Genomic DNA, 19,562 nt, shown 5'->3' on the forward strand with positions numbered 1-19,562 from the left:
CTTATTCCTCACACACTGCTTGGCTGAACAACTCCATCAACATCTGCAACAATTGCTAGTACACATCTGCAGTTCTTTGCAACATTGAATCTGGACCAGGGCTTCTTTCTGGACCCCTTCATTTCTACCTTAACGTTTGCTACCCCCTTCCTATTTTCCTGACCTAGTTGTGTGTTACATTGGTCCTTCTGTGCTCCATTCTACAAAAGCCATTTATTAGGTCTCACCTACAGAAGCTTTATTTGTCTGTTGGCATTGACCTATTGTGTACAAAACAATACATAAAGTGGGCTTTGGGTCACCACCTTCCTCATCACTGGATAGTTTGCTTGTTCACCTTAGTTCCAACTACTTCAATGGCCTTACCCCCTGGTTTGAATATTTGCCCTCTCTCTGTAACATTGTTGCTTTACATTTTTTCTGATTGGATGAGCTGTATCCTTCCACTGTTAACATGAGGGGATTATTTGTTATTTCCCTTTTAGCACTCTGTGGGAGCGCATCTTTTTCTTCCCTTTCTCCCCTGGCTGCCTCCCTGCCCTCTGTCTCTTTATTTCTAATTAACAACCCACACATCCAATAATCCCCCATACCCCCGTCCTGCCCTTATTATTATTTATGTAATCATTTAGCAGCTTCCATACTGTTATGTTTATTCGGCTGCCCATTTGTACCAATTACATTTAAGAACACTTGTTTACTGCATTTTAGGGCCTCCTAGTGGTCACTTGAAAAATTGCATCAGAGATGTGGACAATATAACATTGATCTTTACCCACATTGCAGACTGCTATAGCATTGGCAATGCCAATCAGTTTCACTTGTATATCAAGGTAAGTGCGACCGACTGATTCACATTGCCACTACTCATTACTTCTGTGTCTCATCAATGTATTCTCTGATAATTTGGCTTGGTGTTCTACTGCACTTAGATTGTGCCTCTCTCTTGTCTCCATAACAAACAGTCTTTCTTCCACCCCTGTTGATTCAAAGTGCTATTTTTTCTTGACATGTAGCAACAGAGATCCCTGGTGGCTCAAGCAGCTCATAACCTGTGTTTAATATTTCAGCATAGCTTCTCAGTGGTAAGAATGCCCATCTTATCATTGTAGCATGCCGTGTTCTGCTTGGATTTGTAGTTGCATTCCGTCAACATCATCTTCTGGGTCAGTGTTCTGGGTTTGCCTGCAATCATATAATATGATACTGTTCTAAGAATCCATTTCTACTTTTGTTATCTAATGTCTGCTTTATACCCGCAATATTCCATGCGCTATAATAATTAAAAATTGTAAGGCAAATCTGGCAACAGTTGAACCATAGCCCATTGTATTACTATATGTAGATATTAAACTAGTTGGGTGGCACTGAAGTCTTTGTAAAAAATGACCAGCTTCATTCTTTGTTATCCTTTCTTGTTCAGCTTTCTATTGGTTGGAGTCTTTAATAGATCTAAATGATCTATTCGAAGCAACTTTCCTAGTTTTTAATGTAGTCACTTCATTGTAAATAGTTGATCTGATCCACAAAAATGTGATGAGAGAGGATGTTATGAGAGAAGTTTTGTCATCTTAGAAGTCTGACTTCTGATTTAGGGTTTATGGACATTCAGGTTTAAATATTTTCTAGGTAGAATCCCAGCTTACTCTAGTTAGGTATTCTTAAGTGCCATTGTCTAAAAGGACAAACTGATTGTAACTGTTTATGTGGCTTTCCAGTCCGAATAGTTTTTAAAAAAACTGAAATAGTGGGCCTTCTTTAAAATGTTAATGACTGTCAGACAAGTATAATGGTTTATAATGTAGTAGGCTTTCCATCCCAGTATTCACTGCTGAAGGATGAAATGCAGTTTAAAGTTATTCATTGACCGGAATTAAAAAAGAAACAATATTTTAGAAGTAGATAAGTGGTGATGTACAGTTACCGGGAGGTGGTCTTTTGTCGCATTAATGGACTAGGTTTTATAGCAAAATCTGTGTGTGTTTTGTCATGGAGCCCAGTTACTTACTGCCACCAGTGGCCCATCATACTAGGATGGAAAGTTTATTTTTTAGGCTCTTACGAGAAATTGACACTCCCACCGAATAAGCTTTATCAACCTTCAGCTGTGAGATGAAACACTTTCTGAAGTTAACTTTTTTTGTCTACCGCCAAGCATGTAGGACTTTCTTCTGAAAATCTTGAATTATTCATGGGATAGACTGGCCACCTTTTCTACCTCAAGTAATAAGTAATTTTCAACTGACCTCCACTCAGTTGATTCTTCTTGTTTTTTAGGTCTAAGTTTAGGTCTAAGTTTTGACAGCGCAGCTGTCAAACAGACAAGCTACTTACAATATACATAGAGTGGCCTTTGGGTCCACCCCTTTCAACCGCTGTCTTTCTTCAACAAGCCTTTTTCAGGCATTGGCTTGAGATGTTATTGATCACATATTGGTTCAACTTCATTCCAATTGAATAGTCATCTCTCACCTAAGGCTATTGGCTACATGGGTTTATCCTTCTGCCTCCAGTCGAGTGCTTTTGAACTGCATGAGTGACTGTCTTAAAACTTCACCCCTCTCTGTCCAGTATGTATCGCTCTAATGTGTTAACAAGGCATGTGTTGGAACAATCAACCCAGACCAAATGACTTTGCGAATGCTTTTTTTTTTTTGCTGTTCTTTTACCTTTGCCTTTTTGAGCTGCATTATTGCATTGGTGTGTGTTATACTGCGGTTGTTTTGACTGTTTTGTTCTGCTGGGCTCTTTATCTTTCAGTTGCGTTGTTATGTTGCTTTATGTTATGATATTGTGTTATGCTCTCTTTTTTACCTTAAACACAACACATTCAGCCACATTTCAAGACAAAGGCAGAGCATTCCTTTAAATTTCCAGTGACAACAGTTTACCTGTCTATGGTGGTACAATTCCGCTCCTGCAGCTTTTCACCTACTTAAGACATCAGTCAACCCGAAACCATTGAGAAAGCACTACTGGTGCTCAATTAGGCCCTCATGTGTTCCCCCTTAACTCTGCAAGGAGACACTGAGGCTAGAAATATCGATTCCGGGCAGTATCTCCTGTAAATTAAGGATTAGGAATGATTGCCCCTAGAATGTGAAATAACACATGGACCCGGAAATACCAGGTCTAGTTCTGCATGTTTTACCCTCTTCCAGAGGAAATAACAGGCCCTAATCTGCACACATTTACTACCTGCTTGGAGTACCTGTTAAAAGTTTGGAGGCTTCATTCTTTGCCCTGGCTTGGTAGAGTGAAGAGAAGAGTGGGGGGAGGACAGAATTTCTTCAACTTCAGCTGGGGGGGGGGGGGAGGTGCTCTCCCATGTTGAAGCATGTTGGTGGGTGGGGTTGGGCACAGGCAGCACCTTTCCAGAACCCACGTGCTCCTCACAAGTCTCCGGGCCCATAATTATCGGGTATGGACTTTGAGGACTCGATAATTCTGACCCAGAAATGCCTGAAAACGTGTTGCTGTAGACCAGTATCCCCTTGAAGATACCATTCTGAGGCACTGTTAATGAGGGCTATTGTGTATTCCTGCCCCTGGTGTTTTGCTTATCTTTTGAAAGAATAAAATGTGCTCTGCGCACTTTTGACCTTGTCTTTAGGGTGAAATTTTGCAATTGTAAAGGGACCATACATTATGTGGAAATATAAAGTTGCACGAGACAAACTATATGTAGTCTAAAGAGCAGATCATGAAATGCTTGCTTGTGCCTAGACCAGTAGAAGGCAGGCCTGGACTGCTGGTGTTTTTTCGACCAGGCATTTCCCGGGTGGGCTGAAACCTTTGGAGGCTGTTTTTTTTTAAGGGCTGGGGCCACTGCTGACGCCTCTGTAATTTTCTCCAGGCATCCTAATACATTACAGCAAGGACTGGGGAGCTTAATCATAGAGTGAGATGAGTAAAAGAGACAAAGAGATGAGAGTGCTAGGCGGACGGGTCGGGCTGGATGGAATATTTTTGGTAGGGCTGCTCTTGGTTCCAGACCTGCCCTAATTGGAAGGGGTGGGGGGGGGGGGGAGTTACATGTACTCCGTTTGACAGAGCATGACTAACTGGTGCTGTTTCAAAGCAAATTTATTTATTTATACCATTTTATATAGCACCTACTTTACCCAGAAGTGTCAGAGCGCTTTAATAGAGTGAAGTACATTAGATCATACATTACAGGTAACATGGTGGAGGTGACAAGACCTACAACTACTAGAGTTACGCAGTGTGATGGTTACATATTTAAAAAATATAGATTCACCAAAATGTACACATTGCAAACTAAAGTGGGAGCGATTAGGGTTTCAAAAAGTACATATTGCACCGTTGAAGCGGAAAGACGAATTAGTTCTCCAGTGAGGAACATGAAAGAGTCAGAGAATTATTGGTAACAGTCTCTTTGGAAGAGAAGGGTTTTAAATTAAGGTCCTTTTTGATTGTGAATGCGATTGAAATGCGAAGTACATGCCATGAAATGCTCCTTTTACAAACATCTCATACAGAGGCGCAACTAGAGCCAAATTTCGGGGAAGCTAAGAAAAAATTTCGGGGGGGCTGAATCTTTAAGTAATAGGCAGAGTGGAGCTGCAGGGGCTCTTAGAAGGGGTGAAACAACAGCAAGGCCTCATTAACATGCAAATGGTCTTTTAAAGACCTGTGAAGTGCTCGGGTGCGGCTGCAAGAAGACGGCTGCCGGCCCGGGAAGCTGTCTCTTCCCGCCCTTTGAGTCCAATGGGTGTTGCGCGCCTGATCTCATATCACTGAATAAGTCACCGAGGCCAGGGCGGGCGGAGAAGGCAGGCACTTTTCTCAGACTGGGAAAAGTGAAGTTTACGGACCAGAGCCTAGGAGCAGACGGCGGAAAGCAGAGCCGCCACACCACAGCAGGGGATGTGTGGGCAGAGCTGTGAGGCAAGAGCTCCCCTGCAGCCTTGGCAGAAGCCACGGCGCGTCAGTCTGCTCTGGCGCTGGCACGAGCGCACCGCGCCGGGATGCGCTGCTTCACCACTGCCCACGCGCTGCGCCTTCACGTCTTCCTCCTGTGGAGCCTCGCGAGCGGAAGGAGAACGGACTACACGGGAGAAGAAATACAGTTGTTGCTGAATTTACACAACACGTACCGAGGAAGGGTTAATCCTCCAGCTGCAAATATGATGAAACTGGTATGCCGCTTCCCAGACTTTTGGATTTATTAATAATAACTAGTTTTCTTATATAACGTTTCATACCGCACTCTTGTCTTTTCTAAGCACTGTAACTAACATATGCCCATATAATCACATTAATAGTTCGCAATTTAACGACCTTGAACGGATGAAAGGCTAACTCTGCTTACACACATTGGAGCTCGTGACCTCTGGATTACTGTGTTTGGCATTGACGCGCGTTACACTTCACCTCATTGTATTCATTTTGATTTCAGAATCTTTAGAAACGTTTAATTAAGAAATAGGTTTAGCCTTGCTGCTTTACTAGTGCGACCAGATGTCCCGGATTTGCAAGGACAGTCCCTGTTTTTCCATCTCAAAATCTGGTCACCTTATGCTTTATCCGGTGAGATATTACCTACTTAGATGTTTTTGTTACTTGACTGCACAGGTGTTCACAGAGCATGAAAACCAATTTTCCTCTTTTGGCACTTGATTTGTTGTTAAAAATTTGCCAGTGCTGGTTAGTCTCGTCCTATTGTTCTCGAGCTATGTAATTTTTTAAAACAAATATTAGTTCTTTGTAACCACACTTCGGCAAACATTTCGTTATTTGTATCCCAAAGTGAGGTTCTTAAAGAGCAAAAAAACACTACTGCTTCCAAAGTTTGAGGGTGTTGCAGATTTGTCAAGTCAAACTTCACTTCAGCAAACAAATAACGTATAAACCGAAGTGTGACATTTTAACAAATTGCACACATTAAAAGTTATTATTGGGCGAAAAGTACCGTTTTTAAGTATCCTAGATTCGTAAAGTTTGTCGGTACTACTTCATTGTATAAAAACGGAGAAAAACAAGAACCTGGCGAGGTAATTTAGTGCCTGAGGAAAACTAAGCTTTACCAATGTGATCAGCTCACAGAGTTGGCTCATAATAACACCTGGTAGTTACAGCTCTATGAAATTGAAATTTTTGCAGCTGATAAGATAGTGTAGCGGAAGAGTCGTGGAAGTGGGTGGCACAGAGAGGAGTCAGGCTTTCTTTCTCATCCCATTGGATTCCTTTCTTAACTCTAGTGCCCTTTTACCCTTTCCCAAACAACAGCCAAACATTCCTGTGTTTTTAACACCATGCCTCCACCGAGGCAGGTAAGTGACATTTTGCACACATATTCAATGATGGGTGGAGCCGAAACCCAGCCCATGATTCTCCGGCTACTGCATCTTGATTGGCTGGTTTGCAGGACCAGCACTGTCAGTCACACTGCGTTAGTGTCAATATGGCACACCACATTTTGCAGCAGTGCCAGGATCAAAAGAGACAGCTAAGTAAAAATAGTAGTGTTCGCTGTGAGGAAGATTGGAGTGTGAGTTTGTGTGTCTGTCGAAGACTGCTTTTCTGCAAGTATATTTCTGTACATGTATGTGTGTGTGTCGGGTGCATATGAGCGAGGAAGATGGTGACTATGGCATTGTTTCTGTCTCTCTACCTTCCAGTATCCCACTCAGCAGCTACATGTCTGGTGCACCACATACTGGGGGCATTTCTTTATTGATGGGGGCACATTTTGCATAATGGGGGTAATTCTTAAAGTACTGTGGGAAACCAAGTTTTGACACCACCCAAACCTGCATTATAAGGTTGGTTCTGACATAATATTGGAAATACTTACTCAGCATATTGTGAGCATTCATGGTATGATGGTTATCAACCCTAGTATGTTATTGCTCAGCCTTGCATAACAATGAGATTACTTGGCTTACTGTGAGCATTCATTGAATGATAGTAGATATCCCTATAAACTGATGATCATATTGTGTATGTATGATGGACTCGGTCCACACAGTGGCGTAGCAAGAGGGGTGCGGGGGCGGTCCGCCCTGGGCAGCACAAGTCTTCAGCTGTCGTGGGGCAGCAATCGGAGGAATCTCGCCAGCACCCCGCCCCTCTTCAGTGAGGCTGCAGTGGGGCCAAAAACACATGGACCGCCACGGGCGGCCAGAGGGCTAGCTATGCCACTGTGTCCACAACTGTCAGTAGTACAACTGAGTAAATGACTGTCAGAACCCTTTTCAGAAGGCCATAGGACACAAAGGGTATACCGGGCCCAACTGTGGGGGTTGAGGTCTCTTACTCCTGATATCTTGGGGTCCGACCTACTATGGATCCGGAGCAACTGGGCCAAGTACCCCTTCTGCATTTGACTCTCAGTGGTAGCTGTGGACCAGCAGTCAAAGGCTCCCTCGAGGGAGGGGGGGGGGGGGGGGTGTAGATACAGGTTAGTGAACAAATTTGGTAAAGTACGGGGCCCCTGTATGCAAGATAAAATTGCCTGTTTACAAGGAAAGGAACAATTGCAAAAGGTTGGCCTCAGGCAAGGCGGTGAACAATTGCTAGTTTGGGCAACAAAAGCCGGAATATATAATAAACACCAAGTGAACAATGATATCAAACTTTTGATATTATTTCATTTATTGTGTATAAATATTGATGTGTAGTTTTTGTAAACATTTTCTTTATATAATTAAAATGCATTCATTTATCATTAATAATGCTTATTTACAATAAAAAAGTAATTCTTTTTATACATTACAGATGTCATGAATGAAGATACAATGAGCGTTGTTGTGGCTAATCTAAGTAATACAATGAATGTACTGAAATGATATATGTTTTGACCTGTACATATCTGATTGTTTGAGTCTAACTTCTCACATTCATCATTATATACTTTGTTTTCAATTATCTTATACAGATAATTGACATGATAAATTTGGGAAACTGGCGGTAGGTAGCACTACACGCGTTTCGGAATTGCCTTCTTCAGGATTCTGTCTCAGTGAACTCTCTTTAGAACTATATCGATGTACACGCGTTTCGGCATTGCCTTCTCCCACTGGATCACGCTCCCCCTAGTCCTTAGCTCTTCCTCACAGGGCACACTGGTCTGGGCAAGCCGGCATGCATTGGTGCTCCAGGCTCTAGGGCAGAAGGTCCAGGTTTCCCTGGGTGACATCCCCTCACCCAGCAGGGAGACTAGCAGGGCTTGACCCCCAGTCCTGGTCACAGGCAGAAGTTTTGCAGAGCTTCCCAGCCTCACACAGCCCATCTGGCTGCTTGGCAGATGACAGATTTTGGGATCTCAACTTCACCGTCTCATAGTTCATTTCTAGATACCAAATATGATTTAGGGTCTGGATCTTAGTTTTATGTTAGGGTTCTGCTTCTTTTGAAGTGAAAACCTTTTGCTCTCTTCTTCCTCTTCAAAGGTTTATCACAGCAGGGGAAACTCCGAAGCTGATAGCCCCACAACACATGCAATGGGCATGACTAGAGTTCACTCATGGATGTCAGCCTCAGTGATATGTGCATCAAAAGGTTAATCCCGAGCTCTCAACCTTCCTCTTTATGATTCTCTTATCAGCCCCATCTTCTTCCTGAGATGTGTCCAGGCCCTTTTTTTGTAATCTATCACTGAATCAAAGAGCATCCTTTCGAAGTGTACGAGTGGAAGTCGCTCTCCCCCTTCCTCCAGTGTGTCCCACCGAGCTCACAGGAATGCAGCAATGCACAAATCTGTCTGGGGAATTCCTCCACTCCTCATGTCCAGTGGTGGCTCCAGGGCACCGGGCATTTCCCCGGTGGGCCACCAGGGTGGGGGCCGATTTGGGGCCTCTGGGGGCTGTTTTTGTTACAGGGCCATTTTTGCAGCATAGTAACAAAATCGGCCAAAACCGGCTGTAGCAAACAGCTCGGCCGCACCCCCAGCCCCCCGGGGGGCCGGCTGAGCACTTTGCTAGGGCCGGTTTTGGTTCCCAGTCCGGCCCTGGGTGGCTCCTCCGCTAAGGTAGAGAAGCATCGCTCCACTGCTTCTGAGCTGCGCAACAAAGGAAAAATACATTGAGTTATTATCATTTTATTTTTCTCTATTGAGCCAGATTGAGTGAGTCAGGGCTGGGCTTCTGTCACAGGGCAGGAGGAGGAGTGGTATATGCACCTTAAGTGAACATGACGGTTTGGCAGGCCATGTTGGGCCAGCCAAACAGTCATGTGCCCTTAGCATGTTCTCCACCGGGCTGTAATGCACAGCATGGGTGTAGATCATGCACAGGCTCGCAGTTCCCATCTGGGCGCCAAACCAGGGCACTCAGACCAATCACGACGCTGCTGTTATGGTGATAGCAGCATTGTGATTGGTGTAGGGGAGCCTGGGTGCTTCCTGCTTCCTGAAGAGCTTCCTGCTTCCAGAAGTGAGGAAGAGCAGACAACGACGAGAAGCATGTGGAGTGAACAGGTAAGTGATCTTTTATTTTTCATCCCCCCCCCCGCCACCCCCGTTCTGCAACAGCCACCACTCCTCCAATCTTCACCAAGGAGAGTCTGGGCTTCCCAAAATGGAACCCAGGATCCTCCATGTAATGTACCAATGCAGGCATACTTGCACTTAATGTACATAATGTATATTTGCAGGCATACTTGCACTTAGTGTACATAATGTATAATTGCAGGCATACTTGCACTTGGTGTACATACACAGCTCACATACTGTCCAGTACTGTCTCCTCCATGCAAACACACACAGTGCCAGCACACACACTCAAATGCGTGCGCTGCACAACACTTCACCCATCATGAATTGTACTTCTTGCATGCACACATACATTTCGCACATGCTGTCATGGTGCATGCCCTGCACAGCACTACATCTCTCATGTAATGTATTACTTGCAGGTATACATACACTTAGTAATGTTAATGTTAATGGACTTGTAAAACGCGACAGCTGCCCCAGTTAAGAGGCGTCCCGGCGCTGACAGCAGTGAGGTGGACAAGATCAGAGATCAGGGAGGGACCCCAGGGAAGGCCTACGGAGTGAAAAAGAGAAAGGTTTTTATGGCTTTCCTGAATTCTAGGTAATTGTTAAGCCCACGAATGTGGGCATCTTAACTAAGAAACAGGGAAACCCTACTCACAAAGAGCCAGGGCAAATGTTTATAAGAGGAAACAATGGCTCAAGTGGATTGATACTCAATAATATGATTTACAACAAAAATTGCAATAAATAAAAGGGTTAAATGTGGCGTCAGAAAGAGAAGTTAACCTCACACGTCAGACTTAAGGTAGAAAAAACATTTTTTTATATTCCACAGTAAACGAGCACTTTGAAATTTACAAAAACAATTTCACAATATACAAATTCATAATACACAAATAAATGACAATCTTACTGACAAAAACAAAGCAAAATCTTAATACACATTTGTGAAAACGTGTCCCAATGAAACCGGTGAATAGACATAAAAAAAGAAAAATCAGAAAACTAAACCACATACAACGGTTTCAAATTATCGTTATAAAGGCGACCAAAACGAAAGAATTAGAATGATCTGTGACACTCATTCATTACAAGTGTCAGAAAATATTTTGGGATTCTCCTATTTCGTCAACGGCGTTTCGACCCTGTCTGAAATGAAGGGTCTCTTCAGGACAATATAATATGGGAACACCTAGAAACAAAATAAAAATAAAAAACTGTCAAAAAACAGTGCTCTCTGCTATTGAGAATTTTTTTTTTTTTGGTAAAAGTGTTTTAAACTATCTACCTCATCAGCAAGCGTTTCAGATATTATAAATATATAGTGTCACCGTGCTAGAAGTGAAAGAAATAACTCACAGGGCGTCCAGGCTGGGTGCTGCAGAAGAAAGACATTGTGGTTACTGGATATAGAGTGAGGCAATGCGTGTAAGTATCTGTATATTCCAAGGTGACTTACCCCTGTAAGGGATGACTCAACTAGAAGCCGATACTTAATTCCAGTTCTGTTCAAATAAACAGATTCGGTGTAGCGTTCAATCCGTGTATAGAATAAACACGTGGCTTCGCGGTAAAGACTGCACAGTGGCTGTCGTTTAGTATTGTCGATAGAAATGAACTGTAACAAAATGAAACAGAAAAGGACAAAAATGTCTCAAAAGAGGCCATCTCAAAACGTATTGAAAATTCTAGACTGGAATCTAGATAAGAGCGTCCTTACCTATCTATATCTGTAAATAACGTGTAAATACACCGCGTTTCACTTCGGCAGGGGAACAATCTCCAGTCTGCAAAGTACGATCACAGCGATTGGTGAAAAGGGTGCTGGCTATAAAGGGGATTGGATGTAAAGTGCCCAATAGAAACACGGCATGCTTCTGATGGTCATGAAAAAAACTTTACGAATCGGTAAACAGATAAAGAGGGCACTGACAGATGAATGTAAACTTTATCAGTACATTTCCAAAGCCACAAACAATCGATGCCGAATCCCTAAACAAAACGATAAAAAGGAGGACTAATTGGAGAGAAGGCAAAATCGCAATATATGCCACGAATGTAAAGGCGCTTCCATATTTACATTCAAAAATAGGCGGTGTTGCGTGCAAAAATACCGGACAAGTGGATAAAAAATTCTTTTTAAATAATGCACAAATAGAGTAGGCACAAACCCATAAATGTGCACTTTATCCATACTTTCCAAACGATAGTTGTTTTTAAGCCAAGTCCATGAGTAGAACCGTGAAGAATCAAAAAAATATTTTTTGTTAAAAGACCCCCACCTAATAAAGAGGGGACCGAGTCGCAATGTATGCCACGCATTCAAAGGCGCTTCCATAAATTGCATTTCAAAAAAGAAAAAAGGTTACGTGCATATAAATGACATTGGAAAAGACTTTCCTAATCAATAAACAACTAAACTAAGCACGAGCAGTTGAATGAAAATTTTAAAAAGAACGTACGCTTTGAACAATAGTCTGCATATTTAGCCTGGTCTGTGAGCGAGGAAAGGTGTGATGAGAAATAACTCAAAAAGAAGAAAATGAGCCCCACAAACAATTTAAAGGAAACACAGTCTAAGCTACCTGCACAATGTGATAAAAAGGTTCAACAATGGCATTAAGGACAAGAAAATCAATCTTGTAAGCTACATGCACAGTATGGTAAAAGTGGTTTCGACAATGGCATTAAGGACAGGAAAATCAATGTCAGTAAAATTGATGAAGACTAACAACAAGTGTTTTATATATTCTATAACAGATCTAATAGAATAACCATACTTTCTGCCCAAAGACTATCCGGATCTATCCAAAAGAGATTATAACAAAACAACAATTACTATCTGTATAAAAGATCATCACAACATATACATACTATCATGTTGATCTGAATATATCAGATCTATCATCACTTTTCCACGAACACTGTACCAGTGCAACACAACACACATTCAATGTTTGAAACCCTGATTAATTTATAAATTCATCTATTTACAGCAGAAAATACTTGTTCTTTCATTGCTCTGCCCAATGTACCTGGCCGTTAAAGCATCACATGTTAGCAACTGAGAGTTGTATGAGCAGCTGCAAAAGACCTGAGCAACGAGCGAGGAAGGCTTTAGATTAAAGTTGTAATAAAGCCTCGCCATTCTTCAGCCGAATTTAATCCTTGTCTGATAGAATTAGTCCGTTCTATCCAACGACACTCCAATCTTTGAAGTGTCTGTGATATATCACCACCTCTGTTTGAGGCTACCACTTTGTCTATTATTTGCCAGCGTATGTCATTTGCTGTATGACCTTTCTCCATAAAGTGGTTGACTAGTGGTGCATTAAGAACGGAGTTCCTGATTCTACTTCGATGTTGCCCCACTCGTGCTTTCACAGTTTGTTGTGTTTGGCCAATGTAAGGTAGTCCACACGGACAGAATATACAATACACTACATTTTTTGTATTGCAATTTGAGAAGAAATTTAATTGCTGTTGTACTTTGCCATATTCGAATTTCTTTGTATTAACCGTGAATTCGCAGGCCACGCAGTTCCCGCATTTGTGATGCCCATTCAGATTGGGGAGACCCCAGGCCGATTCGAGTGACCCAGTCATTTGTACTGAATTTTCCATTGAGGATCTGACTAGATGGTCCCTGATGTTCTTGCCTCTTTTGAAGGCAAACATAGGGACATCCAGTATAGGATCGATACTTCTCACAATATGCCAATTTTTTGTGATAAGCTTGCGAATTGCATTGGTATGTATACCAAAAGTGGTAACACAAATAAGTTTATCCACAGAGGATTTGACCTTTGGAGTAAGTAACGTTTCTCTTGGACAAAACCAAGCTCTTTTCAAAGAATTCTTTACCAACTTCTTTGGGTACCCCCTCAATAGCAATTTTTCTTTTAGAATATTCGCCTCTTTCATGTAATCCTCTTTTTTAGTGCAATTACGACGTAATCGCAAGAATTGTCCATGGGGTAGGCCATCTCTTAGTGCACGAGAGTGATGACTGTTGTAGGCAAGTAAGGTGTTACGTTCTGTGGGTTTCCTGTGTAGTGTAGTGTACAGTTTTCCACTTTCATGCAGTATATTCAAATCTAAAAAGACAATACTGGACTCATGTATGGTGGATGTAAACTTTAGATGTGGTTGGACCGTATTTAAGTATAGAACAAAATTATTAAACTCAGGAATCGTGTCAGACCAAATCAAGAAAATATCATCTATATACCTCTTCCAATTGGTGATCTTGGACTGGTATACATTGGTGTCATTCAGGACAAATTTATGCTCCAAGTGGTCCATAAAGATATTTGCCAGATTTGGAGCAAAAATTGCTCCCATACTGGTGCCGGAACACTGTCTATAATATTCACCATCTGATACAAAATAGTTGTGTGTTAGGGCAATCTTTAAAAGTGTAATGATGAAAGAAGTAGGGACCTGATTAGGTTTAGGTCTCTTTTCTAATAGGTCCTGAATTACTTGTATACACTCTTGTTGGGGTATATTAGTGTATAGCGAAGTGACATCTAAAGTCGCTAGTTTGTTCACTGCAACATCATATGGTTTATCTTCCAGCAGATTGATCATATGCATGGAGTCTCTGACATAGGTTTCTTGTAAAGGGACATAGTCTTTGATAAAGAAGTCTATATACTGACCGATGGGCTCCAAAATTGAGCCACATCCTGATAGTATAGGACGGCCCGGAGGGTGAGTAATGTTCTTATGTATTTTAGGGAGAGTATACAGAACAGGAGTTCTAGGACAATCAATGTTCAAAAAGTAAAATTCTTTCTTACTTAGAAAGCCTTCTGCTAGGCCCTCTTTTGTTACCCTTAATATCTCCTCTTTAATCTGGGATAACGGATTATTCACCAATTTCTTGTAATGTTTTTCTTCACTTATTTGTTTCTTTATTTCAATGTCATAGTCTACTCTGTTCTGAACTACAATCCCACCCCCTTTGTCCGCAGGTTTCAGTACAATTGAATTGTCACTTTTGAGTGACAACAAAGCTTTACGTTCATCATAGCTGATATTGTGCGGAATGAATTGTTTTCTCTCTTTTAAGCCATCTATCCCTGCTAAAACTACTTTTTAAAAGGTTAATACCTCTGGTGGCATCATACCATTGCTAGGATAAAAAGTTGAAGGTGGTCTCAGCCCTGTGACAGAATCTGGTATATGGTTGTCTTTATCCATAAAGAATACTCTCAGTCGTATTTTTCGAAAGAACTGATATAACTCTGTTTTTAGATTGAAAAAGTTTGTACGTTCAGTTATAACAAAAGATAGTCCTTTACTCAAAAGAGAAACTTCAGCAGAGGATAAGAGGTGTTGGGACAAATTAAAGATGGGAATACTATCCGTTCCTTTTCTCCTTTGATCTAGTATGGCTGGGGTCCCCACTGATAGTATCTGTTACGGGTTTGTCGTTCCCCCGCATATTGATGCCATATTCTCCCTCTGCCCCTTCTCTTGCCACTGCGATCTAAAAAAGGCTGACCGGAGCGATTGTCTGTATGACTTGGACCAGGTTGTACGTCAGAATCACTTGAGCCACCAGAGGACTCAGAAAAAGTGACAGGTTGATTGCGTCTAAATCTTCCCCAGGTGTTCTGTCTATTCTGTATCTCAGATGTATTGTAGTAATCTTCTCTAAGATACGGGTAAGCCCTTTTTTAGAGAAGCCTTTGATGTCTTTAGTAACTTTGTCAACCTTTTTTTTAATTTCAAAGGAATTAAAATCCTCTATTGATTTATTGATTTTATCCAACAGTGTTTTAGTTTCTTCTATATTTTCAACACCCAATAATTCTTTTTCCAATTCCTCAATTTCTTTTAATTCTATTTTTGCGTGATCCAGTGCCGTTTCGACACCGAGCACCATCCAATGGCGCGAACAAGTTGTTGAGATACCACTGAATCCGCCTTTGAATTTAGGGTCGTCGCGAAAAATCCCTGGGACGTTCCTGACGACCAACCCCTGAGGAATTATACCCGCCTTTAGATATTCAGTCAACATGCGTGCATGTAGCTCAGTTCTTACATGTTTTTTCTTTGCTTTTTCTATTTTATCTAACAATAATTGACGTGGACTCACAGTGGAAGAAAGTTGATTAGAAAATAAAGAAGGTCCGCTTGTAAGTTTGGTGATATATTCTTCTGTGTATAGGGGAGCTTCTCTTTCTGACATCTTAACCCAACAAGAAAAATTGTATGAACCCTATATAGCATAGGGCATAGGAGAAAATCCCGGAAAAGGATAAAGTCCTTGCGGTGCACTCACCGCTCTAAATAATCTTAACTAAGAAACAAGGAAACCCTACTCACAAAGAGCCAGGGCAAATGTTTATAAGAGGAAACAATGGCTCAAGTGGATTGATACTCAATAATATGATTTACAACAAAAATTGCAATAAATAAAAGGGTTAAATGTGGCGTCAGAAAGAGAAGTTAACCTCACACGTCAGACTTAAGGTAGAAAAAACATTTTTTTATATTCCACAGTAAACGAGCACTTTGAAATTTACAAAAACAATTTCACAATATACAAATTCATAATGCACAAATAAATGACAATCTTACTGACAAAAACAAAGCAAAATCTTAATACACATTTGTGAAAACGTGTCCCAATGAAACCGGTGAATAGACATAAAAAAAGAAAAATCAGAAAACTAAACCACACACAACGGTTTCAATTTATCGTTATAAAGGCGACCAAAACGAAAGAATTAGAATGATCTGTGACACTCATTCATTACAAGTGTCAGAAAATATTTTGATTCGCCTATTTCGTCAACGGCGTTTCGACCCTGTCTGAAATGAAGGGTCTCTTCAGGACAATATAATATGGGAACACCTAGAAACAAAATAAAAATAAAAAACTGTCAAAAAACAGTGCTCTCTGCTATTGAGAATTTTTTTTTTGGGTAAAAGTGTTTTAAACTATCTACCTCATCAGCAAGCGTTTCAGATATTATAAATATATAGTGTCACCGTGCTAGAAGTGAAAGAAATAACTCACAGGGCGCCCAGGCTGGGTGCTGCAGAAGAAAGACATTGTGGTTACTGGATATAGAGTGAGGCAATGCGTGTAAGTATCTGTATACGTTACTTACTCCAAAGGTCAAATCCTCTGTGGATAAACTTATTTGTGTTACCACTTTTGGTATACATACCAATGCAATTCGCAAGCTTATCACAAAAAATTGGCATATTGTGAGAAGTATCGATCCTATACTGGATGTCCCTATGTTTGCCTTCAAAAGAGGCAAGAACATCAGGGACCATCTAGTCAGATCCTCAATGGAAAATTCAGTACAAATGACTGGGTCACTCGAATCGGCCTGGGGTCTCCCCAATCTGAATGGGCATCACAAATGCGGGAACTGCGTGGCCTGCGAATTCACGGTTAATACAAAGAAATTCGAATATGGCAAAGTACAACAGCAATTAAATTTCTTCTCAAATTGCAATACAAAAAATGTAGTGTATTGTATATTCTGTCCGTGTGGACTACCTTACATTGGCCAAACACAACAAACTGTGAAAGCACGAGTGGGGCAACATCGAAGTAGAATCAGGAACTCCGTTCTTAATGCACCACTAGTCAACCACTTTATGGAGAAAGGTCATACAGCAAATGACATACGCTGGCAAATAATAGACAAAGTGGTAGCCTCAAACAGAGGTGGTGATATATCACAGACACTTCAAAGATTGGAGTGTCGTTGGATAGAACGGACTAATTCTATCAGACAAGGATTAAATTCGGCTGAAGAATGGCGAGGCTTTATTACAACTTTAATCTAAAGCCTTCCTCGCTCGTTGCTCAGGTCTTTTGCAGCTGCTCATACAACTCTCAGTTGCTAACATGTGATGCTTTAACGGCCAGGTACATTGGGCAGAGCAATGAAAGAACAAGTATTTTCTGCTGTAAATAGATGAATGTATAAATTAATCAGGGTTTCAAACATTGGATGTGTGTTGTGTTGCACTGGTACAGTGTTCGTGGAAAAGTGATGATAGATCTGATATATTCAGATCAACATGATAGTATGTATATGTTGTGATGATCTTTTATACAGATAGTAATTGTTGTTTTGTTATAATCTCTTTTGGATAGATCCGGATAGTCTTTGGGCAGAAAGTATGGTTATTCTATTAGATCTGTTATAGAATATATAAAACACTTGTTGTTAGTCTTCATCAATTTTACTGACATTGATTTTCCTGTCCTTAATGCCATTGTCGAAACCACTTTTACCATACTGTGCATGTAGCTTACAAGATTGATTTTCTTGTCCTTAATGCCATTGTTGAACCTTTTTATCACATTGTGCAGGTAGCTTACACTGTGTTTCCTTTAAATTGTTTGTGGGGCTCATTTTCTTCTTTTTGAGTTATTTCTCATCACACCTTTCCTCGCTCACAGACCAGGCTAAATATGCAGACTATTGTTCAAAGCGTACGTTCTTTTTAAAATTTTCATTCAACTGCTCGTGCTTAGTTTAGTTGTCTATTGATTAGGAAAGTCTTTTCCTTTTTTTAATTTTTTTTTTATTTAAGGCTTTTATTACCCCGTGTAAATTCTACAGGGCAGGACACAATTCATACAGATCAACATTTTTTAAGCACTATACATTATTATTTCCTTAAATCTTTAAACAGTTCATACATAATCATATAATATATACATTGCACAATATCTATTCATTATATTCTGTCTAAATATGCTAATTTGCACTACATTCTTTCCACTTAGTTATGGGCTCCCAAATTTGTATACCTAATCTCCTTCCCTTTTTTCCCTTCCTTGCATAAATTGCCATCTCCAAATTATAAATCTGTGTTAATCTAGCTAACCATCGGTGAAAAGTTGGGGGCAGGGGTGTAAGCCATTCCGCAGCGATACATAATCTCAAAGTTGCCATAGCGATAAATATAAAACAGTCATATTCAGGTTGCCTAACCCTATCGTTAACTCCTAACAGTATAATCACTGGTGTTAAGCTACACTCAAATCCTAGTGACCTAGAAAAGAAGACCTCAATTTCTCTCTGTATTTTTTGCATATGCGGACACGTAGCAAAAATATGCACAATATCAGCCTCTAAGCTTCCGCATCTCGGGCAATTAATGCCTGTTGTCCCTCCCCACTGCGCTATTCTAGCAGGGGTATAATATAATCTATACAAAGTTTTGTAATGTTGTGCCTGGAGGGCCGCGGAACATAATATATTCTGTCCCATTTCTAATGAATCAAAAAAAAATCCTTTCCCTACATCCAGCTTATTTGCCCAGTTTTCCGCATATTTTTCTAGGTCATCCTGCTTAGATTCTATCAATTCCGAGTAAATTCTTTTGATTGTACATTCGGTTCCTCCCTGAATAATCTCCATAATTGAGTTTTTCTTAAATCCTGCCATCCCTCCCTTCTTTGTTACCATATAACTTCTGACCTGTAGATATTTAAAAAAGTCTCTTAGATCCAATCCAAATTTACGTTGTAACTCGAGAAACTGCATTATCCCTTGCCCATCCAAAATATCACCAATCTTATTTATACCCTTCCTTCCCCATGCTTTAAACACAAGATCAGAGAAAATATCTTGAGGTAAGAAGGGATTCTGCCCCATTCTTGTATATCGATTATACCTCCCAAGGCCGAATTTTTTTGCAAACGCTTTCCAGATACAAAATGCTGCATTGACCGTCTTAAATCTGGTTCTTTTAAAATAGCTCGAGTCCATCTGTTTCAAAAAGACATTTTCTGATACAGCTCCTAGTGCTAGGCCGTATATAGCAGTTGTGCTGAAGGGTCCGTGTCCCTCAGATTCTGCCCCCCCAATAAGACCTGACATATATTGCAGGGCAGCTGCCCAATAGTAAAGTTTTAGATCTGGCAATGCCCATCCCCCCCTACATCGTGGAAGCGCCATAAATCTCAGTGCCCTCCTCGTCTTACCCTTAGCCCAAATAAATCTTTTTACCAGATTCTCTAAAACTTTAAACCACTTATCCTCAAACATTAAGGGAATTGCCCTGAATATATATATAAATTTCAGGAGGATCAGCATTTTAATGA

The 19,562-nt window shown here is 40.8% G+C and overlaps 1 protein-coding gene across 3 annotated transcripts in view; it reads left to right on the forward strand.

Annotated features, from left to right (window-relative positions):
- The first annotated feature begins 4,780 nt into the window (after positions 1-4,780).
- Positions 4,781-19,562, forward strand: part of LOC146776132 (scoloptoxin SSD976-like) — a 291,071-nt gene continuing 276,289 nt past the window's right edge. For all 3 annotated transcript variants that reach the window (XM_085638128.1, XM_085638130.1, XM_085638129.1), the window contains exon 1: positions 4,781-5,162. In XM_085638128.1, the coding sequence (XP_085494254.1) occupies positions 4,992-5,162 (171 nt within the window). In that variant the 5' untranslated portion in view covers positions 4,781-4,991. The remainder of the gene's footprint in view (positions 5,163-19,562) is intronic.

This window comes from Triturus cristatus, chromosome 12, assembly GCF_964204655.1.
Source record: "Triturus cristatus chromosome 12, aTriCri1.1, whole genome shotgun sequence".
NCBI classification, from domain to species: Eukaryota; Metazoa; Chordata; class Amphibia; order Caudata; family Salamandridae; genus Triturus; species Triturus cristatus.